Source organism: Lampris incognitus, chromosome 1 (assembly GCF_029633865.1).
Source record: "Lampris incognitus isolate fLamInc1 chromosome 1, fLamInc1.hap2, whole genome shotgun sequence".
Taxonomy (NCBI): domain Eukaryota; kingdom Metazoa; phylum Chordata; class Actinopteri; order Lampriformes; family Lampridae; genus Lampris; species Lampris incognitus.
Genome location: NC_079211.1, coordinates 79,312,314 through 79,340,263, shown reverse-complemented (window position 1 = coordinate 79,340,263; position 27,950 = coordinate 79,312,314). Strand labels below are relative to the sequence as shown.

General features: G+C 50.4%; 1 protein-coding gene across 1 annotated transcript; it reads left to right on the top strand.

The window, feature by feature from the left end:
* barhl1a (BarH-like homeobox 1a) lies at window positions 1-22,191 on the top strand. Its single transcript, XM_056278088.1, has 4 exons — window positions 1-322; window positions 14,865-15,069; window positions 17,419-17,698; window positions 22,096-22,191. Exons 1-4 carry the CDS (start codon window positions 1-3, stop codon window positions 22,189-22,191), a joined length of 903 nt encoding a protein of 300 aa, XP_056134063.1.
* Window positions 22,192-27,950: the final 5,759 nt, after the last annotated feature.

Sequence of the window (27,950 nt, the reverse complement as noted above, 5' to 3'; positions counted from 1 at the left end):
ATGAATGAACCTACTTCTGGTTCTGAAGACTGGACTCCGTCCGGTACCACGCAGCTCTCCCGCGCCTCCTGCTCCCGGTTCGGCGTCGACTTTCTCCTCTCCCCGTGGCCGTGCAGCCCTCACCTCCTACCGGGAGAATCCGGCAGGGAGAGCCGCTCCTCCCCGGAGCTCAGCCCGCGCTCCGACTGCACCTCCTCACCTCCTCCTCTCACCCTGCAGCCCGGACAGCTGGTGCCGCTCCGGCGCCGCTCCGGCGCCTCCTTTCTGATCCGAGACATCCTGTCGGACTGTGACGCGGGGTGCGTGGAGGAGTCCGGCAGAGGTTGGCGGGAAAAAACTGTTTTCACACTCGACCGTTATAGTGCCTGAATTTAAAGAGTTGTTTACACGTTCTGAATTTAAATATTTAAAGAGTTTTTACACGTTCTGAATTTAAATATTTAAATGGTTATTTACACGTTCTGAATTTAAATATTTAAAGAGTTGTTTACACTTTATGAATTTAAATATTTAAAGAGTTGTTTACACGTTCTGAATTTATATATTTAAATGGTTATTTACACGTTCTGAATTTATATATTTAAATAGTTATTTACACTTTATGAATTTAAATATTTAAAGAGTTGTTTACACGTTCTGAATTTAAATATTTAAATAGTTATTTACACTTTAAGAATTTAAATATTTAAATGGCTATCGACATATTCTGAATTTAAATATTTAAATAGTCATTAACACGTTCTGAATGTAAATATTATTTACACGTTATGAATTTAAATACTTAAATTCTTATTTACACGTCCTGAATTTAAATATTTAAATAGTTATTTACACGTCCTGAATTTAAATAGTTATTTACATGTCCTGAATTTAAATATTTATTTACACGTCCTGAATTTAAATATTTAAATAGTTATTTACACGTCCTGAATTTAAATAGTTATTTAAACGGAATAAAGACGTCGTCTTGTGGTGTGACGTCCCAACACGTCTGAAAAGTGGTAAAATAAACGTTACGTCCATAATTATTATTAATGCAGGACGTGAAATGATGACGATTACTTTTGTTAGAAGGCATATTGATGGAAACAGGACATTGTGGTGACCCACATCTATATAACTAGAGACATTCACCTAAGAGAGAATGCACTTCCGCTTCCGGTCCAGAGAGTTCAGTGTCGTTGTCGAATATATGACATGTAAAGTTGGAGCTAGTAAACTACCTCGACTACGTCTACTCTCACGTCTCCTGTCTCGTTGTTTTCTAACTCCACATTGGTGACCCCGACGTGATCGAACAACTAATACGAGTATGTCTGACAACGACGACGCCGGTGCTAACAACATGGCTATTGCTAACGCTAGCATTTACACCGCTACTGTGAAGCTACCCGACTTTTGGCAGCATAATCCACGGCCGTGGTTTCAACATGTGGAAGCCCAGTTCCAGCTGAGAGGGATAACGCAGGATGCAACGCAGTACTTCCACGTAGTGGCGGCGTTAGACGCATCGACAACGGCGCGAGCAATGACACTGTTGGAAGCTCCGCCAGCTGCTGGCAAGTACGATGCTATAAAGACATTCCTCCTGAAACTATTTGAACTGTCGGAGCTGGAGAAGGCAGACCGTTTACTGTCCCCGAATGGCCTCGGCGACGGCAAACCGTCTGATTTAATGGAAAAAATGCTGTCTGTGCTGGGATCGGCTGATCCGGCCTTTCTTTTCACACACATTTTTCTGAGGCAGCTCCCCGCACCTGTACGCACAGCACTGGCCAGTTCTCCTCTCGCCGCCTCCAAGGACTACTGTTCTCTGGCTGCTGAAGCAGACAGGGTTTTCCTGGCCAACCGGCAACAGTTTGTGCATGCCCTGCTACCCCACCAGACCACCCCACCACCACCTGTGTACGACTATATGGACACCGCGGCTGCGGTGACAGCCCGCCGCCAACCTGACGACGGGCTCTGTTATTACCATGCCAGGTTTGGGGCAAAAGCAAAACGGTGTCGCAAACCCTGCAGTTACAGGGTTCAGGGAAACGCCAAGGCCGGCGCTCGTTAACGGCTATGGGCGCCGGCCGTGACTGCAAGCTGTTGTTCATCAGAGACTCCTTGTCGGGCCGGCGGCTGCTGGTTGACTCTGGCGCTCAACGCAGCATACTACCAGCACGAGCTGTGGACACGATGACCGACAGTCACGGCCCCCAGATGGACGCCGCCAACGGCACGTCCATTCGGACGTACGGTATCAGACATGTGGACGTGTGTTTTGGCGGCCGACGTTTCGGCTGGGACTTTGTGATGGCTGCTGTATCCACCCCGCTCCTAGGTGCGGATTTCCTCTGTGCTTTCAACCTGCTGGTGGATGTTAAAAACTGTCGCGTGATTGATGCCGTCTCTTTTGCGTCATACCCCTGCACGCTTGGGGGCGCTGGAGCGCTGTGCCTCGCTAACACACTCTCCACCGGGGATCCATACCAACGCCTGCTCGCAAATTTCCCCGAGCTGACCACACCCACCTTCTCCTCGGCGGTGGCCAAGCACGGCGTGGAACATCATATCACCACAGTGGGGCCCCCAGTTTACGCCCGGGCCCGACGCCTCGACTCGGCCAAGCTCGCAATAGCCAGGGAGGAGTTTTCGACTATGGAGCGCCTCGGCATTGTCCGCCGTTCTGACAGCCCGTGGGCTTCCCCTCTTCACATGGTTACTAAGGCCAACGGGGGTTGGCGCCCGTGCGGGGACTACCGTCGCCTAAACAATGCCACGACCCCCGACCGGTACCCCATACCGCACATACAAGATTTCTCTACCCACCTGGCGGACGCTGCCATCTATTCCAAAATCGACTTAGTGCGGGGGTATCACCAAGTGCCGGTCCACCCACTGGATGTCCCAAAAACGGCTGTCATCACACCCTTTGGGCTCTTTGAGTTTTTACGTATGCCTTTCGGCCTTAAAGGGGCGGCGCAGATGTTTCAGCGCCTTATGGATTCTGTGCTCCGTGACATGCCATTTTTGTTTGTGTACTTAGACGACATCCTCGTGGCCAGCGCGTCGGCGGAGGAACACATGACGCACCTCAGACAGCTGTTTGACAGGCTCAGCGAACACGGCCTCATCATCAACCCAGCTAAGTGTCAGTTCGGGGAGTCGTCCATCACCTTCCTCGGGCACCACATCACTCCACAGGGGGCCGTTCCCCTCCCTGCCAGGGTTGAGGCTGTCACCATGTTCCCCCGCCCCCGCACTGTACAGTCGCTGCAGGAATTCCTGGGCATGGTGAACTTTTATAACCGTTTCCTGCCCCGTGCCGCCCACATCATGCGTCCCCTGTATGAGGCCCTGCGGGGTAAGAAGTCTAAGGACGAGCTGGACTGGTCTTCGGGGATGGACGAGGCTTTTGTGGCCGCCAAGACCGCGCTGGCCAACGCTGCGCTGCTAGCTCACCCGTCGCCTGCCGCCCCCATAGCCCTTACAACGGATGCCTCCGACTACGCCGTGGGGGCCGTGTGTGAGCAGTGGGTGGGGGGGGGCTGGCAGCCGTTGGCGTTCTTCAGTAAACAACTCCGTGAGAGCGAGCGCAAATACAGCACCTTTGATAGGGAACTACTGGGTCTCTTCCTCGCAACCAGACACTTTAGGTTCCTATTGGAGGGCCGACAGTTCACCGCTTTCGTGGACCACAAACCGCTGACGTTCTGTATGGCCAAAACCTCAGAACCGTGGTTCTGAGGTTCTGAGGCAGCGTCATCTCGCGGCGGTTTCCGAGTTTACCACGGACATACAACACGTGTCGGGCAAGGATAACTTCGTCGCCGACTGCCTTTCACGGGCGGTTGTTAACGCCGTTCACTTGGGACTCGACTACGCCGCTATGGCAGCGGACCAAGCCAAGGACGCGACCGTTCAAGACTACCGGTCGACCCCTACGGCGCTACGGCTGGAGGACGTGACGTTCGACGCGGCCAACACCACCCTCTTCTGTGACATCTCCACCGGTCAACCGCGCCCCCTGGTGCCTACTTCCTGGCGGCGCCGAGTTTTCGACACCGTCCACGGCCTTTCCCACCCGGGAGTGAAGGCCTCGACCAAGCTGGTGAGCGTCAAGTTTGTTTGGCCTGGGCTCCGTAAGGATGTTAGAGCCTGGGCCGGCTCTTGTGTGGCGTGCCAACGCGCCAAGGTGCACCGCCATACCAAGGCCCCTTTGGCGCCGTTTGTGGTTCCAGAGAGGCGGTTTGACCACGTCAATGTTGACCTGGTGGGTCCCCTGCCCCCCTCCCGTGGTTATACGTTCCTCCTCACTATTGTGGACAGGGCCACCAGGTGGCCAGAGGCTATTCCCTTGTCCTCCACGACGGCAGCAGAGGTAGCACGGGCGTTCATCGGCTGCTGGGTGGCCCGTTTCGGCACACCGGGTGACATCACGAGCGACCGGGGCTCCCAGTTTACCTCGGAGCTCTGGACGGCGGTCGCTGAGCACCTGGGGATGAAGATCCACCGCACTACGGCGTACAACCCGCAGAGCAACGGACTTTGTGAGCGGTTCCATCGGGACATGAAAGCCGCTCTGCGGGCAAGCCTCACTGGCTGCGACTGGATGGACCGGCTCCCATGGGTCATGCTCGGCCTGCGTTCGGCCCCGAAGGAAGACCTCCAGACCTCCTCCGCTGAGCTGGTGTATGGCCAGCCCCTGCGAGTTCCGGGGGAGTTTCTTCCGGATGCTACGACTCCCTGGTCGGCCGCCTCTCACCTCAGTGCGTCCCGGAGCGCTGCCGGTGCCTTCGCTCCCGTTCCGATGTCTCAACAGTGCCTCCCCCGGTCCTACGTCCCCAAGGATCTGCCATCGGCGAGGTACGTCTTCATTAGGCACGACAGCCATCGGTCCCCGCTGCAGCCCCCATACGATGGGCCCTTCCGCGTCCTGGAGGCGGGGGATAAGAACTTTGTGGTGGACATGGGGGGCAGGCCGGAGCGGGTCGCTATAGACCGTCTCAAGCCTGCTCACTTGGACATTGGGGAGCCAATGCAATTGGCCCTACCCCCGCGGCGGGGACGCCCTCCTAGGTCGGCCCCGGCACCTGCCTCTGTTCCTGCTTCGGCCCCGCCTATGGCCCGGGTTTCGGCCCCATCTGTTTCCCCTCCTGTGAAGCGCAGCCGTTATGGCCGCAGGGTCCACCCCCCGACTCGTCACTTGTTTTCCCCGTGACTTTGCACTATGTCATTGCCTGTTCTGTTGTAGAGTCTATTTTTATGTTCATGAGTTGCGCTTTTGCTGTTTTGCATTGTTTTGTGTAGGTGAATTCTGGGGGGGCCTGTGTGGTGACCCACATCTATATAACTAGAGACATTCACCTAAGAGAGAATGCACTTCCGCTTCCGGTCCAGAGAGTTCAGTGTCGTTGTCGAATATATGACATGTAAAGTTGGAGCTAGTAAACTACCTCGACTACGTCTACTCTCACGTCTCCTGTCTCGTTGTTTTCTAACTCCACAACATGACGTTTTTCTTCTTGTCTGGTCATCAAGAGACATTTGATAGAAATCTAAAAGCCGGTTTTGTGGGTTTGGGAAAGAATTTGAATCGATCAAGTTGTTTGAGTTTTGGGCTAGTTTCATGACTTGAATGCAAAACATTTTACATTCAAACTGTGACCACAGATGAAACTAGTTTGTCTACATTTTATACCAGGACTGTCTTTACTCTACACGTGCTATACAGGCCACAATGGAGTTTTTGTTTTGTTTTTTCCCCCATTTATCTCCCCAATTGTATCTGGCCAATTACCCCACTCTTCCGAGCCACCCCCTCTGCTGATCCGGGGAGGGCTGCAGACTACCACATGCCTCCTCCCATACATGTGGAGTCACCAGCCGCTTCTTTTCACCTGACAGTGAGGAGTTTCCCACCCGCAGACACGGCCGATTGTATCTGTATCTGTAGGGACGCGGGGACTCGAACCGGCGATCCCCGTGTTGGTAGGCAACGGACTAGTGCCATGCCACCTGGACGCCCCTATGTTAATTTACATGTTATTTTACATGTTTAGATGTTATTTTACATGTTAATTTTAATTGGACTTTATATGTTTACATGTTACTTTGCATGTTATTTTAAATGTTTACATGTTACTTTGCATGCTATTTTACGTGTTTACATGTTACTTTACATGTTATTTTACGTTTACACGTTACTTTACTTGGTACTTTTAATGTTACACTACATGTTTACATGTTACTTTGCATGTTATTTTACACGTTTATATGTTACTTTACATGTTAATTTTCATGTTCTTTACGTGTTTACGTTATTTTACATGTTTACATGTTAATTTTCATGTTACTTTACATGTTTACATGCTGCTTTGCATGTTATTTTAAATGTTTACATGTTACTTTGCATGTTAATTTTCCACGTTTACATGTTACTGTCGCGGTTTTTCTATAGCCCGGATAACTATGGATGGAGGCGGGGACTTTTAGGTGCGACAAACCGGGCTTCACCACCGTTAGCTAGATAGCTGCGCCAATGCTAGGGCTAGCCTGCTAGTTAGCTAGTTAGCCGTGTGCTAATGGGTTAGCAAGCTCACCTTGGGACCAGGGCTGGTGATGGAACAGGGCGGCTGAGCTCTAGGCGGGGCGGGAGATGGATGGCTGCTCTCCGGGGTGCGTGTCTCTCTCTCTCTCTGTACTCTGGCTCCGGTGTGACCGGGTGAATGTCTCTCTCAGTCTCTCTGGGGAAGCTCTCGGGGGTAGTCAGCTAGCTACAGGTACCGAGGCAGTCTGCTGCTAACACTACCACTGCTAGCCACCGTATCTACTGTCTAGCCCAGGATACGCTAGGTTTCCCTGCTCTATCCCACGCTAAGGTGACAGTCTACGATATGGTTACTAAACAGTTCTGGCGCTTTGTCTCTCCCGCGGTGTCTAATATAGTTGCGTCTGTGACAGCGCGAGCTAACCTGTTATTGGTCCTCTAGCTGCACGAGCCCAGTGCAACATTCCAAGTACATCCCCAGGCATTTCCCACTACACTGCCCCCCTCCAGCACTGTTGAGTCCCTTCAACATAAATGAACAACAGACTACAAAGATCAGTCTGATTAATCTAACACGATAAACGGGACAGAACACCCGCGAAATGAACTAGGCCCGGAACAAAGGGCGTCAAACAAATGTGGGTGGTCGCTATCCATACTGGACTCTTGTGACTAGCCTAGTAACCCCCAAGTCAACTAGTCACGTCCGTCAAAGTTAGTCTAGTAGCCAGGCGGGCCTCCGGACTGGCCGGCCCCGTCTGGTGGTGTACGGGAGATGGGACTCAGCGGCGTCGGCTTCGTCTCCTTCTGGGTCAGGGGCGTTGGACTGCCCGCCCGGAGCACAGGCTGCTGTCCCACGACGTTGGGTGATTGTCGACTCGCCTGAAGAGTAGCTGGCAGCAGTATGTTGGAGCGGCTGGAACCGAGCCGGGGAGCCTGGTGTGCTGGGTCCTCCATCGTCGTTTGCGTGGAACAGGTCCTCCAGCCGGAGATCAAGGTCTTCATCGATCTCCTCCTGCTCTGTCACTCCTTCGTACTCCTCTGTTCTCTGCGCCCCCGGCTCCTCCATGTCAGCAGCGGGAGGACCTCCTTCAGGTGTTTCCCGCGGCCCTATGGCTGGTGCTGGAGCAGACAACAGAGCATGGCGCCTCCGCTGAATCCAGACCGGCACGTCGTCTGAGAGGTAGGGTAGCAGTCGATCGTGGTGGAGGACTCTCTCCTTACGACCTTCCTGGACTCTGTACAAGACGTCTCCCATCTTCTCTGTGATGAAGCCGGGACCTCTCCACCGTGGCTTCAACTTTGGAGATTGACCCTTCTTCCTGGTGTCGTCCCGGACATACACTAGATCTCCAGGGTGAAATGTGCGTTGTCGAGCACGTAGGTCGTGGTCCTTCTTGTTCCTGAGCTGGGCAGCACGGAGATGCTGGCGCGCCACTTCGTGGGTGTCCCGCATGTTCGCCTCCAGGTCAGCAACGTACTCGGCTGGGGAAGTGCGATGAACGTTGGCTTCCTGCACCCTCAGGGTGAGTCCTTGCGGCTGGTTGACTTCTCGCCCAAGCATCATCCGGTTTGGTGTGTAACCCGTACAGGCATGGGGTGAGCTGCGGTAAGCCCCGGCGAGGAGGTGGAGGTGTTGGTCCCACTCGCTCTGGCGTTTCCCCACGTAACAGCGGATCATTTGCAGGAGAGTTCGGTTGAACCTCTCGACTTGACCATTCGACGCAGGATGGTAGGGTGTCGTTCTGGTCCTGGCCACCTGGAGAAGTTCACAGAGCTCACGAAACAGGGCACTCTCGAAGTTGCGTCCCTGGTCTGTGTGGATCTCCAGGGGTACTCCAAACCTGGAGAGGAACTCCTGTAGCAGCTTCTGAGCGGTGATCTCTGCAGTTTGCTCGGGGATCGGGGCCACCTCCACCCAGCGCGTGAACTGGTCCACCATCACAAGGATGTATCGGTTCCCCATCTTGGATACTGGGAGCGGTCCAACCACGTCGATGTGAACCCTGTCCATAGGAGCGCCGGCCTGGTACATCTGCAAGGCAGCTCTGCCTGTTCTTCCAGAGGATTTACACGCCTGACATTCAGGACAGCGTCGGACGAACTGGTTCACACTGTCAGTCAGACCAACCCAGTAGAACTCTCTGCGAACTCGATGGTAGGTCTTCTCACGGCCCAAGTGACCGGACAGCAGGGCGCAGTGACACAAACGTAGGACCTCTTCTTGGAGCGCTGTTGGAACAATGAGACAGAGGATGGATGGCGTGTCAGCTCCTTCGTCCCAGCGGTAGTACAGGACTCCATTTCGCCTTTCTACTTGCGTCCAGACCAACCAGTACTTCCGTGCAGCAGGTCCTTCCAGCGCCATCTCCTCCTGTGACGGTAGCTTCCCCTCATCCTTCCACTGGTGCAACTTCGCTAGCACGGCGTCTCCCCTCTGGCGCTCCGCTAGCTCGTTGGTCGAATGCTGGGCTAACCAGTTGATAGCAGGTGGTTCACTCTCTTCAGCACCATTCTGATGTTCATTGACAGGTTGTGACATCGTTAGGCCTCCTGCCTCTCCTCCTGGAGCCGATGGTGGAACGCCCTCTTCTGCCGCTCCGGAGGTGTTCTCTTCCGAGTCAGTTCGACGGATCGCTAGCGGGACCACATCATCCACATCGTCGCTGAAACTTGCCCAATGGTGGTGTTCACGGTGACAGTAGGAGCAACCTCCACAAGGCAGCGAGTCCAGACTCTCCCCAGCATGATAGCAGTCACAGGCGGGTTTGGGTGACCTGGACAGCGCGTCCGCGTTGCTGTGCTTGACTCCTGGCCGGTGTTCGATTTTGAAGTCGTACTGGCTCAGCTCCTCGATCCACCTCGCCAGCTGGCCTTCTGGGCTCTTGAACCGAAACAGCCAAATCAAACTGTTATGGTCCGTCCGGATGATGAACGACCGGCCCAACAGGTAGTGGCGAAACTGCCGTGTGAAGCGGACTACAGCCAGAAGCTCTCGGCGTGTGACGCAGTATCGCTGCTGTGTGCTTTGCAGATGTGCACTGGCGTAGGCTATGACCTTTTCTTCTCCTGCTTGCATCTGTGACAGGACAGCTCCGACGCATGTGTTGGACGCGTCAGTGTCAAGCAGAAACAGTCCATCTCGAGTGGGGTATGCCAGAAGAGGTGCCGTGGTGAGTCTTGCCTTTAACTCCTCGAAGGCTACTTGTTGTGTGTCGCCCCACTTAAACCCCTCCCCCTTTTTCTGAAGTTCGTAGAGGGGGCTGCACAGATGGGCAAATCCTCGCACAAACCGTCTGTAGTAGTTACACAAGCCGAGAAAAGCCTGGAGCTCAGTGAGGTTTCTTGGGGTCCTCCAGTCGTTCACAGACTTCACAAGCTCCGGGTTCGGGCTGACTCCGTCTCCGCTCACGACATGCCCCAAGAACAGGACCTCCCTCCGCAGCAGGTGGCATTTAGATGGCTTGAGTTTGAGACCGTACGCCCGGATGCGCTCCAAGACCTTCCCCAGGCTCTGCAGACCCTCTTCGACTCCACGCCCCAGCACAATGATGTCGTCGAGGTATACAAGCAGGTGTCTCCACTGTAACCCTCTCAACACCACCTCCATCGCACGTTGAAATGTGCCGGGCGCATTGCACAGCCCGAAGGGCATTCGGGTGTACTCGAACAGCCCATAGCGTGTTATAAAGGCTGTCTTTCCACGATCATCCGGGTGCACTCCAATCTGCCAATATCCACTTTGCATATCTAAAGTCGAGAATACAGTGGCCCCCTCGAGGGTGTCCAGACACTCTTCGATCCGCGGCAGTGGATATGCATCTTTGAGAGTCAGGTCGTTGAGTCTTCTATAATCTATGCACCACCGCACACCTCCGTCCTTCTTTCTAACTAACACCACTGGAGAGCCCCATTCCGAAGTGGATGGTGTAATCACTCCGGCCTCTAGCATGCTCTTCAGGTGCCGCTCCTCTTCTTGTTGAAAGTCCAGGGGCGTGCGCCGAGCCGGTTGTCGGACAGGTTGGCCTTCGCTAGTGTTGATTCGGTGCTGGACCGCATCGAAGCGCCCCAGGTCCGCGTCACTGGCCGCGAACACGCCCTGGTGTTCAATCAGGAGTTGTTGCAGGGCCCTCCGCTGATCCTCATCCAACCCTTCACTGGCGGACTCATACAGGGACGACAGATGGTCGGGCAGACCCATAGTTGGTGACGACTCCATCCGTCGGACGGTGGCTGGTTCATTTTTTCGGCTCATGTCGTCCTCTTGGGGGGCCTGAAGCTCCTCTTCCGCCTCCACTAGCACGCCGAGGCAGGCTCCTTTCTTCAGCCTAACTTCTTTCGGCATCAGGTTACACAGTCGCACAGGGACGTGTGGGGCAACGTTGACCAACACACTGCCAGATGAAACTCCCTCGGTGAGGCCAGCAGGCTCCAGGACGGCGGAGATACCTGCCTTGGGGCTTTCCACCACACCCCAGACGTCCTGCTCGCTCTCCGCTGATAGTGTCAAAGAGTCCTGCAGCAGTACGCGAGAGACGGCGTACTCCCCCACGGACGTACCCACGATAACTGTGGCCACTGGCTCCCCTTCGACGTAGACCTGGCCTCCCCCGGATACAGTGACATGAGCGGCCAACATGAGATCTAGGCCCAGGAGGAAGGGGTCGCGGATGGGCGCGACGAACACATCCCATTCGATGGTCTTGGGGCCCAAGCGGATGGTCACCCTATACTTCGGGGTTTCAGCCATGTCTTTACCCTCTTCAGCGTTACGCAGAATGGCGATTCCGACGCTCGGCCAGATTTAATCGTTGGAATGTGTCTCGGGACATCACCGTGGCTTCGGCCCCTGTGTCAACGATGCACTTCACCTGCAGGCTGTTCACGGTGATGGGAATGACGAGACTGGGTCCATTCCCCGAGGCTCGGCCGAGATTGACTGATGGCTGCTCGCTGACCTTCCTCGGAGCCCTCGGGCTTGGTGACCGTGAGTTACACTCTCGCTTGAAATGGCCCTCCTCTCCACACTGGTAACAGGTCCCTTTGCTGCGGGAACTTGGGCTCGGGGACCGCTGCGCGCGTTGCCCCGTGTGCGCGTAGGTAGCCCGCTCAAGCGTCCCTCCCCGTTCCACTCCTACTTGTTCTTTGGCCATGTACCGCTCGATATTTAAGAGCACCTTGTTAATGTTGTCGATGCCACTGGCCAGGGTCTTGAGCTCGGGGGTGCTCATGCTGTCTCCTACCGGCGGAGGACTTGGAGAGCTATCGCGACGCCGCTCGTCTTCCAATGCTACTCGCCGGATTCTCCCTTTTCCTTCAACCTCTCGCCCCAGCGTCGCTTTAAAGTCATACTCGCGTGCCTCAACCTTCCTGATTGCTCCAGCTAGTGTTTTGGGTTCTGCCCCTAGGACTTCATACGCGATGTTTTGGTTCTTCAGCCCGCGCAGAAAGGCTTCTGCAGCGTAGGCCTCCTGCAGTGTAACACCAACCTGCGGGTATGCCAGTGTGACAAGTCTCCTCACTTCCTCGCCAAACTCATAGAGGGTCATCTCTCTGGCCTGCTTAACCTCGCTGAGTTTACGGCGCGCAGTTCCCTCAGGCAGCTCTTTACCGTAGCGGCGGCGTAACTGGGTGATGAGCGCGTGGTAGTCATCTTTTATCGGAGCCGGCTGCGCGATGACAAAAGACATGGCGTTGTCCCTCAGTCGGAGATACAAGGCGTCCAAACAGGTCTCGTCGGTCCAGCCCCTCTTTCTCGCCATCCGTTCGAATGGTCCAACGAAACTATCCTTGTCGCCCTTACCATCAAAAGTGGCGAGGAGCTTGATGTCATTTTCGTGTCCTCGGTCGGGACCTTGTGAGCTTCGGTTGCCGCTCCGACTTTGAAGGTCTCCTGTCTGGCTCTGTTGACCTCTAGAGGAACCTGCCTGCCCTCCAACGATGTCATCCAGCAGGTTTCGGCCGCCGTTGCTGTCCAGGGACATTTGGCCACCCTGCATCCCGTCGGGGGGTGGTACTGCAGTCGCTCCATTTTTTCCACCATGACCGATCGGAGTGCTGGTAAGTGGTGCGGGCTCACTGGGTCCATTTCCTGTATAGCGCAGGGCTGCTGGGGCCGCTTTGCTGCTCGGCCTGGCTGGCGTCTCCTCGTTGCGCCGGTCGCTCAAGTTAGCCACTGCGGCCATAGCTGCTGGCAACAGGTGATCAGCGCCGTCTCGCTGTCTGGCCCCTGGGTTCTCCCGGGCCGGGGTGAACTGCGAGAGTAGGCTCATGTCTTGCACCGTTCGGCTAGTTCGTTCTCCGAGCACAGCCCCTGCCGACCCTACACCACTATCGCTTTGAGGGCTACTAGGAGAAACCCCTTGCTTCACTACTTGAGCGATGGGCGACAAACCGGGAGGCTCACCTTGGATATCTGAACGATGACGGGCCCAATCGGTGCGCTGAATGGGAGGACGAGATCGCTTAGCCACCGCTTCCGCTAGTCCATCGATACGCGCTGTGAGGGCCTCCATCTGCATCTCTATCTGGCGTTGCATCTTAACCTGGGTCTGGCGTTCCATGTTTTCCATCTGGCGTTGCATCTGAACCTGGGTCTGGTTCATGGTTTCCATCTGCGCCAGGAGGAGCTTCATCCAGGCGTGCTCTCCGGGGTCTTCTGTCCCCACACCAGCACCATCCAGACTCAACTCAGACTGTTCTTTTACATTTTCTTTGTCCTGTGACATTTTTATTTTTCCACTGATTTACGTGACTACTGAAGAAATTACAGTGTTTCACAAAATGGCTTCTTGCTAGCTGGGTTAGCTCACAGTGTGCAGGCTGAATTATGCCGCCATGTGACCGGGGCAGGATCCTCCGGTGTTGAGATTATGGCGAATCCCAACCTTTTATCCCACTTCTGACACCACTTGTCGCGGTTTTTCTATAGCCCGGATAACTATGGATGGAGGCGGGGACTTTTAGGTGCGACAAACCGGGCTTCACCACCGTTAGCTAGATAGCTGCGCCAATGCTAGGGCTAGCCTGCTAGTTAGCCGTGTGCTAATGGGTTAGCAAGCTCACCTTGGGACCAGGGCTGGTGATGGAACAGGGCGGCTGAGCTCTAGGCGGGGCGGGAGATGGATGGCTGCTCTCCGGGGTGCGTGTCTCTCTCTCTCTCTGTACTCTGGCTCCGGTGTGACCGGGTGAATGTCTATCTCAGTCTCTCTGGGGAAGCTCTCGGGGGTAGTCAGCTAGCTACAGGTACCGAGGCAGTCTGCTGCTAACACTACCACTGCTAGCCACCGTATCTACTATCTAGCCCAGGATACGCTAGGTTTCCCTGCTCTATCCCACGCTAAGGTGACAGTCTACGATATGGTTACTAAACAGTTCTGGCGCTTTGTCTCTCCCGCGGTGTCTAATATAGTTGCGTCTGTGACAGCGCGAGCTAACCTGTGATTGGTCCTCTAGCTGCACGAGCCCAGTGCAACATTCCAAGTACATCCCCAGGCATTTCCCACTACATTACTTTACATGTTAATTTTCATGTTCTTTACATGTTTACATGTTACTTTGCATGCTAATTTTCCACGTTTACATGTTAATTTTCATGTTCTTTACATGTTTACATGTTACTTTGCATGTTATTTTCCACGTTTACATGTTACTTTACGTGTTAATTTTCATGTTACTTTACATGTTTACACGTTACTCTACATGTTATTTGACGTTTACACGTTACTTGTTACTTTTTATGTTACACTACATGTTTAAATGTTACTGTGCATGTTATTTTATGCGTTTACATGTTACTTTGCATGTTAATTTTCATGGTACTTTACATGTTTACATGTTGCATGTTATTTTGCGTGTACATGTTACTTTACGTGTTAATCTACATGTTTACATGTCACTTTACATGTTACTGCCGTGTTTGTAACGCAGCACCGCATTTAGGCCGAGAAATGGAAGGCATATTAATGAAGAAAAACTACTAACTGATATTGGCCGAGTTGAGCATCAAAGGCATTTTATTAAAACGTTCAGTTTGATTAAAATGATCAATAATCACTGACTGACTGAGTTCATTTCTGCGGTTTAAATGAACTTGTTCTACAATAAACCCGGGCTGTTCTAACGGCTTCCGGGTGACCTCCGCCCTCGGCGGCTCATTTGGCGCGATTACCGGAACCGGTAGCGGGAAGATAACACATCCTGTTTTGGATCGTTATGAATGCAGGAACCTACGTCTCATCCGTCTCTTCGCATCTTTAGCGTTTGAAAGCTGTCCTCTGTCTTCTACCTTTTTTGCTAACGCCGCTTCCGGTCCGCTCCGTTTCAGACACACAGCTCCAGCGTGCCGCTCCGGCGGGCGCGCGGCGGAAGAAGCCCCGGAAGTCGCGCACGGCCTTCAGCGAGCAGCAGCTCGCGCAGCTGGAGCGCAGTTTCCAGCGTCAGAGATACGTCAGCGTGCAGGAGCGCGTGGAGCTCGCGGCATCGCTGCAGCTGAGCGACGCTCAGGTGAAGACCTGGTACCAGAACCGCAGGTGAGATCCGGAACCGAGACCGCCGGTCCACATCCAACACACACACACACACATTCAGTAAATCACCGAGGAGACATTTATTCATGAATAATGGACCGAGCGCGTGGCTTATCAATAATTCAGGGCGCGTGCTGAAACTACATAATCGGCTGTAATGATCAATAATTCAGTCCAGTCAGCTGTCAGACTGCTGACACGCCCAGCCAACGCCCGTCCAGACCGCCGTAACGAACCAGATCCCCACTCGTAAAAACAGCTCCTTGGATGAGGTCACTGCAGTGTGGACAAGATGTCCACCCATCAGCACATTCAGCCCCAGCTCTCAGCAAGCGCAGCCGTGCAGTATGATCTGAGGTAGGCCAAGTCGCTCTTATCACACACAGCTAAATAATCACCATAACTACGTGAAACTGATTCACGTTTGCCCAACTCAAACTAACACAATTAACTGGTCATTAAATAAGGTGAAATTCCTTTTCATTTGACAAAACCTGGTTGAGATGTTTTTCTTGAAAATGCTCAGAGACAAAACCAACACGCTCAACACCAACCATCCACGACACCAGAGATAAACGGCAGCTGCAGAAGGGTGGAGGGTAGTCACACTCCAGGGGTTAGGATGGGAGGTGAAGTGGGCAAGCTTTCCATGTGTAAACACTCGTCTGAGCCCACGGAATTCCAATCGTAAGCCCCCGTCAACCGTTAGCTCGTCAGGGAGGAGCAATTGCAGTAAGTCCCTCCCCTCCGCGTGGCTGCACGTCATACACTCACCGTTACATTCAAATAGAGGCCTGCAGTCGTACGTGACGGTTCAGTAAATTACAGCCCCTGGCCTGCCTCTGTGCAGCGTACTCAATTCCTTCAAAATGTCAGAAGAAGGAAAGCGTCCACGACGTCACTGATTACCGTTGTCATTGACTGGGCAGAAGGTGAAAGTGGAAAACAAAACAAAAACCGCTCTCAGAAGACCTGGTAAAGAAACTTGTCAATGCACCTTGTCACCTGTGTTCGCCTCTTATGCAAACAGCTTGGTGATCAGCAGCAGCATGTCTGCAGTCAGCTTCTGCCCGTCCAAATCCATTATGACCTTCTGCAAAAACCCAAAGGTGTACTTGAGGTTTTCTGGAAAGCTTGCTCAAGGGCATAAATGAGCCCAAACAGTTTGATGAACCCCATGATGACACCGCCTGTGTTGGTCAGGACTCCAATGCCTTGGATGACAATTCCCACAGCCTCTGGCTCTCCATCCTTCGATGGTGTTTTAAGCCCCCAGCGTACTCTTCCAGGTAGCGCTGCATGGAAGGCACTCCCCGCCACCAACAGTTTCAGCCAATCACAGCACTGGTTAGGGTTAGGGTTAGGGTTAGTGCCAGTGCTGTGATTGGCTGAAACTGTAGGGGGCGGGGAGTGCCTTCCATGCAGCGCTGCCTTGGAAGAGTACGTTGGAGGCTTAAAACACCATCGGGCCTCCCCATCCCATCTCTCAGGATCGTGTAAATCCCCGTGACTGTGACTGCAGTGCCCCACTCTGCATCCTCAGCAGTGGAGGCCTGAACAACACAAACACAGAACACTCGTGTTAAGTAAAGTGCTGAACACCCCAAACAGAAAACTATACAAAATTATAAATAAGCATTGTTAGAGCAACAGCTCCAGAAGCAGACTAGATGCTAAGGTCATCAGTTGTCAGGCTCAAAGTCAGATTGCCAATTGCTGCCAAATCACATTTTGGTGCAATTGCTAGATGGACGTGGCCTAAGACATCAGCCATGGGTAGGGATGGTGGTGGGCCGCAGGAGTTGCTCACTAGTGTGCGGATTCAGAGGACTCTCAGGATGAAGGAACATGCGCAGTAGGCTTGGAAGCCTGGACGAATATGTCTGCAATCGCGATCTTTTTTCTATTTGTTGCATGATGTTTGTCCTTTTATTTAGTTAATTTAATGGTCTGCCTCCTTGAGAGTTCAACTGTGTAGATAATGAACTTGTAAAGCGAGACTCAAAGTGCATGCGAGTGGGACATGGCAGTGGGAACTGGCAGTGGGACCTGGCAGTGGGAACTGGCAGTGGGACCTGGCAGTGGGCCCTGGCAGTGGGACCTGACAGTGGGACCTTGCAGTGGGCCCTGGCAGTGGGACCTAGCAGTGGGACCTTGCAGTGGGCGTTGGGCGATGCTGCCTCGATTAAAACAGACAGAAAACAGGAATCCATTTTCTGTGGGGTAAACTTGTGTCACTGATTCTTACTAAACACAAAGCCTTCCCAGACCTGTTGGCTGGTTTAGTCTTGTACTCTGGTTCGTTTTTATTGTTGTGACGTAGTTTGATGTAGTTTCTTAAATCTCCATCAGGACCAAGTGGAAGCGGCAGACGGCGGTGGATCTGGAGCTTCTGTTGGAGGCGACAACCTTCTCCGCCCTGCACCGGATGATCTCCTTCCCGCCTCGTTTCAACCACAGTCTTGTCGGATTCCCCAGCGTGGACCCAGTACCGGCACTCTGTCTGTCCCGGGACTCGGTCTGTCCCGGGACTCGGTCTGTACCGCAGCTCGGTAGGTTTGCGCACCGCCGGCAGGCCAACGATGCCCCGGGTTGTTGTGCATGGACAGCCGGGGGTGGGATCGATGCTCCTGTGAGATGGACAAAACTGGATCGGATCGACGTGAACCACGTGTTTAAGGGAAGTGATACCGGACCGAACAGGCCGGCGTTTAATTAAAAGGTCCTGGACCAGATTCGGATCGAAAAGGGATTTATTGGGTCGGTGTCCGGGACGACTTTCATGTAAACCGGACCAGACGATGTAAAATATTCAACGGCTTATCCCCCCCCCCTTTCTCACACACACACACACGCACACACACGCGCGCGCGCGCACACACACACACACACCTCTCTCTCTCTCACACACACACACACACCTGTCTCTCTCACACACACGCACGCGCGCGCACACACGCGCACACACACACACACACACACACACACACAACTCTGGGATGAATTGGTTCCGTGTTTTTCTCGTGTCGAGACCAACACGGCGCCTGTCAATCATCCCGTCAGAGGATGATTGACAGGCGATGCGAGGATGGTCTGATGTATGACGGGTTGTGATGTGTGTTGTCTGTCTGAGCTTCGTTATTAATGGTTATTAACTTGCGTGACCGGAAAAGGATGAAAATGTCTTTCTGGTTCTGTAGAGTCATCAGTCTGGATCTGAACCGTCCTGAACGGACCGGCCCGCTCCGGTTCTGCGGGTCTCAATCTCACATTGACGTTTTATGACTTAAACACCTTAATAAATTTCTTGAAAAGCAGCAGAATCTGAGCAGTTTGTCTGACGTGAAGTTAAAGATGAACAATTGTGCAGACGGGGGCAGTGGTGGCTCTGCCGAGTCTCTCGGAGGGGGAGGGGGATGTGAGGATGACTAAGGTGACTCGTTCAGTGGCTGAATCAACCTAAGTCACCTAGCTAACTTGATATTGTCACATTGCATTGTACAATTCCCCCCCCCCCCGGTCACGCCACATAACAATACCACCAGTAACCACTAGATGGCAACATAAGGAGGATTGTTCCTTAGGCTACATACTGGAGTACAATTTGTGGACAGCTACATCCAGGAGTTCATTGTGAATGTCTTGAATGAAATCATTTTAGCTCTCTAATGACCGAACAAGCCACTGTGGTCATCAACAGAAATCGTCATCTATCGGTTTGTACCTTTGAATGTGAAGAGAGAGAGAGAGAGAGAGAGAGAGAGAGAGAGAGAGAGAGAGAGAGAGAGAGAGAGAGAGAGAGAGAGAGACTGCTTTACCTTTAATCAAATAAAATAAGTAAGGTCTTCACTCTCACAGCAGCCGGATTCAGCCCTCATCAGATATCCTTCCAACGCGCCTCAGCATCTCCCACAGTCCATGAGACGGGCTAGAATGTGGCGGTTCTTGCTCGCCTCATGGTTGTGGCGATGCTGCAGCTCTGTGCGGACATGTGGACCCTCCCGGAAGCTGAACGTTTCAGCCAACCGTGCATATGCATCTCCAATGCTTCATGCGTCTCACCTTCTCCGAGAGATGATGCACACCGCTGACACCCATCGTGCTCCAAGCCACCAGGCAGTTTTGCAGCAGCATAGCAGATGTAGAGAGCTACGTTTTTGGAGAAACTCACAAAAACTGAAATTCTGCATTTACAGTTTACACTCCGTGTTGCCTATTCACAGACCGGAGCCTGCATGTTCCAGAGGAAGTTGGGGCTGTTCTGGAAGTTAATGGTTCGGTATAGACCCGCCCCCAGTACTAACTGCATTTAACTGCAATAGGAAACCAGTAAATGTTCAAATCCTCATGTTTATAACGCACCAGACTTAATGAAAGTCGGTTCAGACTTCGGCGAGTCGGTCCATTTGGTAGGGAGGTCTGCGGCTCTCAATACACGTTGCGGTTGTTTCCTTGCGGGTCTGGAACGCTCCAGTATGGCGGACACGCAGACGCACAGCGGCGACATACAGCAGTGGCCGATGACGCACGGCTGCTGCCCCGGATTCATGTGACTGAACCACGGTCCAGAACCCACAGTTCGCATTGCGGTGTCTGCCGTTACAAACAAAGAAACAACTGCCTCACCATGGACGTCTGCCAGAGCCACTTTCAACCAGACCGATACCGCCCCCAAGGGGCGGTACTCCACGGAACACGACTTGGCACCGGCTGGTCCTTGATATTCAGACTACTACTACTGCTACTACTACTACTACTACTACTGCTACTACTATTGCTACTGCTGCTACTACTACTACTACTACTACTGCTACTACCACTACTACTACTGCTACTACCACTACTACTACTACTGCTACTACCACTACTACTACTAGTACTGCTACTGCTACTACTACTACTACTACTACTGCTACTACTACTACTGCTACTGCTACTACTGCTACTGCTACTACTACTGCTACTACTACTACTACTGCTACTACTACTAATACTACTGCTACTACTACTGCTACTACTGCTACTACTACTGCTACTACTACTACTGGCCGAGCGGGAGGTTCGTATCCCAGACTCGCCGTAACCGGTCACAGCCAGAGCGTCCACGGGGTAAGGCCTTCATTAGGCCACCCTTACCCGAGGGATAGTGGGTGTAGATCGGTGTAGTGTTCGGGGACTCGTCGTTCTCCAGCGACCCCTCTGGCCCATCCGGGCGCCTGCAGCCAAGCAACTGAAAGCATTCTCCCTACGCATCCTTCGCGGCCTGAAGGTGATGCAATCCATGCGAGGAGGCTTCAGCGTGTAAAACAGCGAGAGCAGCCGACACGAGTTTGAAGGAAGCTGGTGTTACGCCTGTCTCCTTCCTGTGGAAACGTGAGCCAGGGGAGTTATTCCACAAGAGTTCCGGCCATATGCCACTGGGTTAATCGGGTGGGACAAGGAGGAAAACTATAGGAATACATTTTTTTTAAAACAACAAACTTTCGGCTGCTCCCGTTAGGGGGCGCCACAGTGGCTCACCCGTTTCCATCTCTTCCTGTCCTCTGCATCTTCCTCTGTCACACCAGCCACCTGCATGTCCTCCCTCACCACAGCCATAAACCTCCTCTTTGGCCTTCCTCTTCTCTTCCCTGGCAGCTCCATATTCAGCATCCTTCTCCCAGTATACCCAGCATCTCTCCTCCACACATGTCCACACCATCTCAGTCTTGCCTCTTCCTTTGTCTCCAAACTGTCCAACCTGAGCTGTCCTTCTAATGTACTCGTTCCTAATCCTGTCCTTCTTCATCACTCCCAGTGAAACTCTTTATCATCTTCATCTCTGCCACCTCCAGCTCCTCCTCATGTCTTTTCATCAGTGCCACTGTCTCCAAACCATACAACATAGCTGGTCTCACCACCATCTTGTAAACCTTCCCTTTAACTCTTGCTGGTACCCTTCTGTCACACATCAATCCTGACACTCTTCTCCACCCACTCCACCCTGCCTGCACTCTCTTCTTCATCTCTCTTCTGCACCCCCCATTACTTTGGACAGTTGACCCCAAGTATTTAAACTCATATGTCTTCGTCACCTCTACTCCTTGCATTCAGACTATTCCACTGTCCTCCCTCTCATTCACACATAGGTATTCCGTCTTGCTCCTACTGACTTTCACTCCTCTTCTCTCCAGTGCATACCTCCACCTCTCCAGGCTCTCCTCCACCTGCACCCTACTCTCACTACAGATCACAATGTCATCCACAAACATCCTAGAACAGGGGTCTCAAACTCAAATTGCCTGGGGGTCACTTGACAGGTAGTGTTATGGAGGAGGGCCGGTGCAACAGGGATGAAGAAAAAACTGTTCGACTATATAACCTTCACATCGTTTTCTATTATTATTTCACATTTTTTCAGTTTTCACATGAATAGGTAAGTATGTACATAGTGTCGCCTGACCTAGGCCTAGCCCACTTCTTGCCAGAAACCTGGCACTTCTTCTGCTGACACAGGTGAGGCCCATTTGTTTTCAGAGACTGGGCAGTGGACACCCTTAGGACAGCCTAGAGATGTTCATTGGTCAGTCTGGACGTATGCTTTTATTTATTAAAGTTCATAGTTGAGAACAGTTTCTCACACAGACAAGTTCTGCAGAAAAGACACATGACCTGCCTGAACAGTTTGGACAACTGTGGGAATGTTTCGGGAAGCTCTCTGAGAAACTGTCCAAGCATCTCCTGCTTTCCTTGTGCTGCTCTGAACTTTGCCTTGACCTCAGTGCTGTGCTGCAAGTCTGTGAGCTCCATGTGAATGTGTTGGAGCACTGTCCACATCAGAGGAGAAGAGGGCTGAAAATAACTGGAAAGTGGTGCTGTGAGTCTTAAAATCAGAAAAGTGATGCTCAAACTCCTGCTGCAGATTGTCAGTGGAAGTCACATACTCATCAGCATTGACTCTGGCACCATCATCAATAATTGACTGGCATGTTGGGAAGTGGACAAATCTTTTCTCTGTGAGCTGTGTTTTCTATTATCTGAGTTTCACAGAGAAGGCTTTCACACTATCAGATGCTGCAGGGACAAGTTGGTCTGGCCCTGCAGTTTTACATTAAGAATGTTAAGTTCCTGTGTGATATCAACTAAGAAAGCTAAACCAATGAGCCATGTGGGATCATCAAGCTCAGGAACATGTAGCCCGTCTTCTGTCATGAATTCTCTGATCACCTCCCTCAATTCAAAACACCTTTTCAGGAAACTGCCCCTGCCCAACCAGCACACTCCTGTGAAGTACATCACATCTCCATATGTTGCATCTATTTCCTCCAGAAACACACAGAACTGACGGGGTTGTAAACCTCTTGATCTGTTGTGATTCATGCATTTCACCACAACAGTCACAACACTGCCACATTTCAAGCATCTGCTGCAGCGTGCCTGCTGGTGAATGATGCAGTGCAATGTCATTGCAGGGTCTACATCCTCTTCCCCCAGCTTTCTTTGAATCAGTGCTACAAGGCTATTTTGTCTTCCTGTCATTGACGGGGCACCATCAGTGGTTATTCCAGCCAATTTATTCTAGGGTAGACCAGCACCCTCAATTGCATTGCACAGCACCTGAAATATGTCTTTGGCTGTAGTCTGTCCCTGCATGGGACATAAAGTTAGCAGTTCTTCTGTTAACACAAAACAGTCATTGATACCCCTTACAAATATAGTGAGTGGAGCATTGTCCTTTACATCTGTGCTTTCATCAAGTGCCAAAGAATACAGCATGAAATTGTTTGTTTTAGTGCACAACTGTCTGTAAATGTGGCCTGACAACTCACTGGTCCGTTCTGCCATTGTATTTGTGCTGAGACTGACGTTTCTGAATAAAGAGGCCTTCTCCGGGCAAGCCATATTCACTACCTGCAGCATGCATTCTCTCAGAAACGGGCCCTCCATAAATGGCTTGCCAGCCTTCACTACTGCCTCGCGTACCACATAGCTAGCTTACCACATATAGCTAGTTTACCACATAGCTAGCTTACCACATATAGCTAGTTTACCACATAGCTAGCTTACCACATATAGCTAGCTTGGACAGCTGCATCACAGTCTTGTTTGACTTTGTAAACAAAGTTCTGCTGACAGGACAGATTTTTTTTCGAACATGTAATAAGCAGGATGTAACGTACCCATAATCCACTGCCAGTAACGTGGCGTGATCAACAAACCCACACATCAACTAAGTGAACACATCTCCGTATGCATCAGATTATTTGGTACGTGTTGGAAAAGCAGTAGGAGGAAGTGCACACTTATTTATTCCTACCCCTCCCCACCTACTCTTAAGTCAACTCAGCTACTGTACATTACACACTCACTTCCCACTGTACTGTGTAGTTCACACTCAGTACAAGTTGAGCTGCACAATACAAACTCACCCACTGTGAACTATAAGAGAAGTAAAAGAAAAACACATGCTGATGTCATGTAGCAAGAATAATCACATCTCAGTGCTACGCACAACCCAGATATCCACTCACTGCCATAGAAAGAAAAATGAAAAGACTGTAATAAGAAATGTTTGGAGATAAATAAAACTTAACAGTTAACCCAACTCTTCATCGTCCATATATCTCTTGATAATCAGCACTTTGTACTTCTTCTTGAACTGTGTAGTGTTTGTACTGCGTTTGAGTTCCATGCTCACACTGTTCCACTATTTTACCCCTCAGACTGAGATGCCCATGCCCTTCACAGTTGTACCAACACGTCAGTTCTTGAGGTTTAGTGTCCCTCTCAGATTATATTCCCCTTCTCTGTCTGACAGTATTGTTGTGCATTACTGGGTAGTAGCATGTTTCTCGCTTTGAACATTTGTGCTGTGTTAAATTCTACCAAATCCATGAACTGCAAGACACCTGACTTTAAAGCAGCTTGTTGGTGTGTCCACGATACCCTGCATTATTAACTGTCATTATGGCTCTTTTTGTAGTTTACATAACAGTTGTAGGTTGGTGTTGTAGTATACATCATGGTTGTAGGTTGGTGTTGTAGTGTACATAATGGTTGTAGGTTAGTGTTGTAGGTGTTACCCATACCTCCACACAGTAGATCAGATATGGTAAAATAAATGAACAATACAGAGTGTACATGTCTGTGAATGTTCTCATTCATCCAGGTCGTCATGGTTATCCAAAGGAGTTGAATCAAGTGCAACTGGACTTGGTATATATATCCGTGAAGACGTTTCGCCTCTCATCCAAGAGGCTTCCTCAGTTCGTGCCTTTCTGACTAGACCAAGCTAGTCTGACTGGCTGCTGATGAAACTCGGATATTTAGCCTCTTTGGAGTCGTTTCCTTCTCTTCTACCACTCTAAGAAAAATGGAACTTGGGTTTCTGTCCCCACAATCACCATCATTCCCCTCTGTGATCGTTTGTGTGTCACTGATTTTTCCTGCCACAAATTTACAAAGAATGTGTTGAAGCCACATGACCACGTCTTCCATATTATTTATAGTCTTATCATTATCTGTCAAGTACTGAGGGCAGCTTGGGCCTATAGATCCGTTTCTAATAAAACTATTCAACACATTCCACATATCTGTGGTGTTGTTCTTATTGATCTCTAATTCGTTATTATAGCACTAGCAGAGGTACCCGGCGTTGCCCGGGAAAAAAGTTCTCACCAAAACAACCAACACCATCTGATCTTTACGATATAATCGATGATGAAATATAGGATAATTTATGATATGATACATGTGATAAAAGAATGTTGAATAAATGAATCTTATTAACGGAAATGATCAAATGTCATAACTTTCAATCCATTCATCAAGCTTCTTTGCCAATGTGTGTATTAATCACTCAGTGCTCAAGAGCCTCAGGGTAAACCATGTTGCATGCCTTCAGGCTAGCATTAACAATGTTAGGTGTAGTGCCTCCTTCCAGTGGTCTCCACAAAGCATTGTTGGAATGCCTCTTTCGCAAATAAAGAAAACATTTTACTTGGTTTTTGAAATATTTTTCGAACTGTGCAATCCTTGGAAAGTGCTGATTCTAAAGATGCCTTTCTTTTTGTTCTACAATGAGTATTTCTGGAGTTTTAAGCAAACATATAAACATACTCTTGTTGTATATATATGTATATATATATATATATATATATACACACACACACACACATACACACATACATACATATGTGTATGTATATATATACACACACACACACACACACACACACACACACACACATATATATACACATACACAGTGCATCCGGAAAGTATTCACACCCCTTCACTTTCCCCACATGTTATGTTACAGCCTTATTCCAAAATTGATTAAATTCCCTTTTTTTTCTCCTCAATCTACACACAATACCCCATAATGACAAAGCAAAAAAAGATTTTGTAGAAATTTTTGCAAATTCATTAAAAATAAAAAACTGAAATATTGCATGTACATAAGTATTCACACCCTTTACTCAGTACTTGGTTGAGGCACCCTTGGCAGCGATTACAGCCTTAAGTCTTCTTGGGTATGAAGCTACAAGCCTGGCACACCTATATTTGGGGTATTTCTCCCATTCTTCTCTGCAGATCCTCTCGAGCTCTGTAAGGTTAGATGGGGAGCATCGCTGCACAGCTATTTTCAGGTCTCTCCAGAGATGTTCAATGGGGTTCAAGTCTGGGCTCTGGCTGGGCCACTCAAGGACATTCACAGACTTGTCCCGAAGCCACTCCTTCGTTGTCTTGGCTGTGTGCTTAGGGTCGTTGTCATGTTGAAAGGTAAACCTTCGCCCCAGTCTGAGGTCGTGAGCGCTCTGGAGCAGGTTTTCATCAAGGATCTCTCTGGACTTTGCTCCATTCATCTTTCCCTCGATCCTGACGAGTCTCCCAGTTCCTGCTGCTGAAGAACATCCCCACAGCATGATGCTGCCACCACCATGCTTCACTGTAGGGATGGTATTAGCAAGGTGATGAGAGGTGCCTGGTGTCCTCCAGACGTGACGTTTAGCATTCAGGCCAAAGAGTTCAATCTTGGTTTCATCAGACCAGAGAATCTTGTTTCTCATGGTCTGAGAGTCCTTTAGGTGCTTTCTGGTAAACTCCAAGCGGGCTGTCATGTGCCTTTTACTGAGCAGAGGCTTCCGTCTGGCCACTCTACCATAAAGGCCTGATTGGTGGAGTGCTGCAGAGATGGTTGTCCTTCTGGAAGGTTCTCCCATCTCCACAGAGGAACGCTGGAGCTCTGTCAGAGTGACCATTGGGTTCTTGGTCACCTCCCTGACCAAGGCCCTTCTCCCCCGATTGCTCAGTTTGGCTGGGCGACCAGCTCTAGGAAGAGTCCTGGTGGATCCAAACTTCTTCCATTTACGAATGATGGAGACCACTGTGCTCTTCGGGACCTTCAAAGCTGTAGAAATGTTTTTGTACCCTTCCCCAGATCTGTGCCTTGTTACAATCCTGTCTCGGAGGTCCACAGACAATTCCTTTGACTTCATGGCTTGGTTTCTGCTCTGACATGCACTGTCAACAGTGGGACCTTATATAGACAGGTGTGTGCCTTTCCAAATCATGTCCGATCAATTGAATTTACTAGAGGTGGACTCCAATCAAGATGTAGAAACATCTCAAGGATGATCGGTGGAAACAGGATGAACCTGAGCTCAATTTTGAGTGTCATAGCAAAGGGCATGAATACTTATGTACATGCAATATTTCAGTTTTTTATTTTCAATAAATTTGCAAAAATTTCTACAAAACCTTGCTCGCTTTGTCATTATGGGGTATTGTGTGTAGATTGATGAGAAACAAAGGAATTTAATCCATTTTGGAATAAGGCTGTAACATAACAAAATGTGGGGAAAGTGAAGGGGTGTGAATACTTTCCGGATGCACTGTATCTACACAGATGCAGGAAAAAATGTTGAACACATAGCAGTACAAGTCTGTTTCGTGCGTCACGCACTCATCAGCTGACCTTCTTGCATATCCTGGTGCTGATAGTTAGCTGGTGTTGGTATGTTTTGTATTTTGTTTCTGCTTCAGTGGTTCTGAGCTTTATGAATTCTTTATGCAGGTTATTGTTTGTTATGACAAGTGTTACGTCGTCCCTTTGTGATCCATGGACCATCTTTATATTTCCGTTTACTGTTGAATTGTTGTGTTGGGCATTTTTATCATATAAGGGGTGAAATGTGTTGAGGCATGAGTCGTAAGCGTCGTCAGTGTCTTTTTCTTTGTACAGTATATTCCAGTTGTGTGTCAGTAAGTCATCTTTAAAAGCATTCATGATTCCTCTGCTCCTACTCTCATATATGTCATGTTGGTGGAACTTTGTTCTTCCTAAAATTGCAGTCAGGCAGTAAAAACTGGCACAGGGTCACTGATGTGATGTATTAAAAGCCGCTCTCTGTGTTGTCCTCTATGTGTGTGTGAATATGTTGTGTGTTAAGGTGGCACACTGCGGCGTGGTTCTGCTGGGTCTAGTGATTTTAGGATATGAACCCAAACTATTCATTGTGTTAATGAACTCTTCTGTCTTACTGTGCTGATTTGGATCCAACAGGTCTACATTGAAATCCCCACATACGAACATGTTCTATTGTGTTGACTTTTAATACGTTTCTTCTATCCAGTCCTTAAATATTTAAATGTTTGATCCCTGTGATCTGTATATATAACTCACAATTACATGCTTTTCATGCAGATTTCTACTGTAAAGTACGTCATCAACCGCTGTCGTCATGCTTCCCACCACCTTGAAGCTTTTATCCACGTACAAAGCCTCACCCCTCCATTCTAGTTTTTCCTGTTCATATAGTACATCACTTCATATAGCCATTCAGCTCCAAGTCCACACCCTTCTCAGGGCCGAGCCAGGTCTCTGATTATACTATATATGG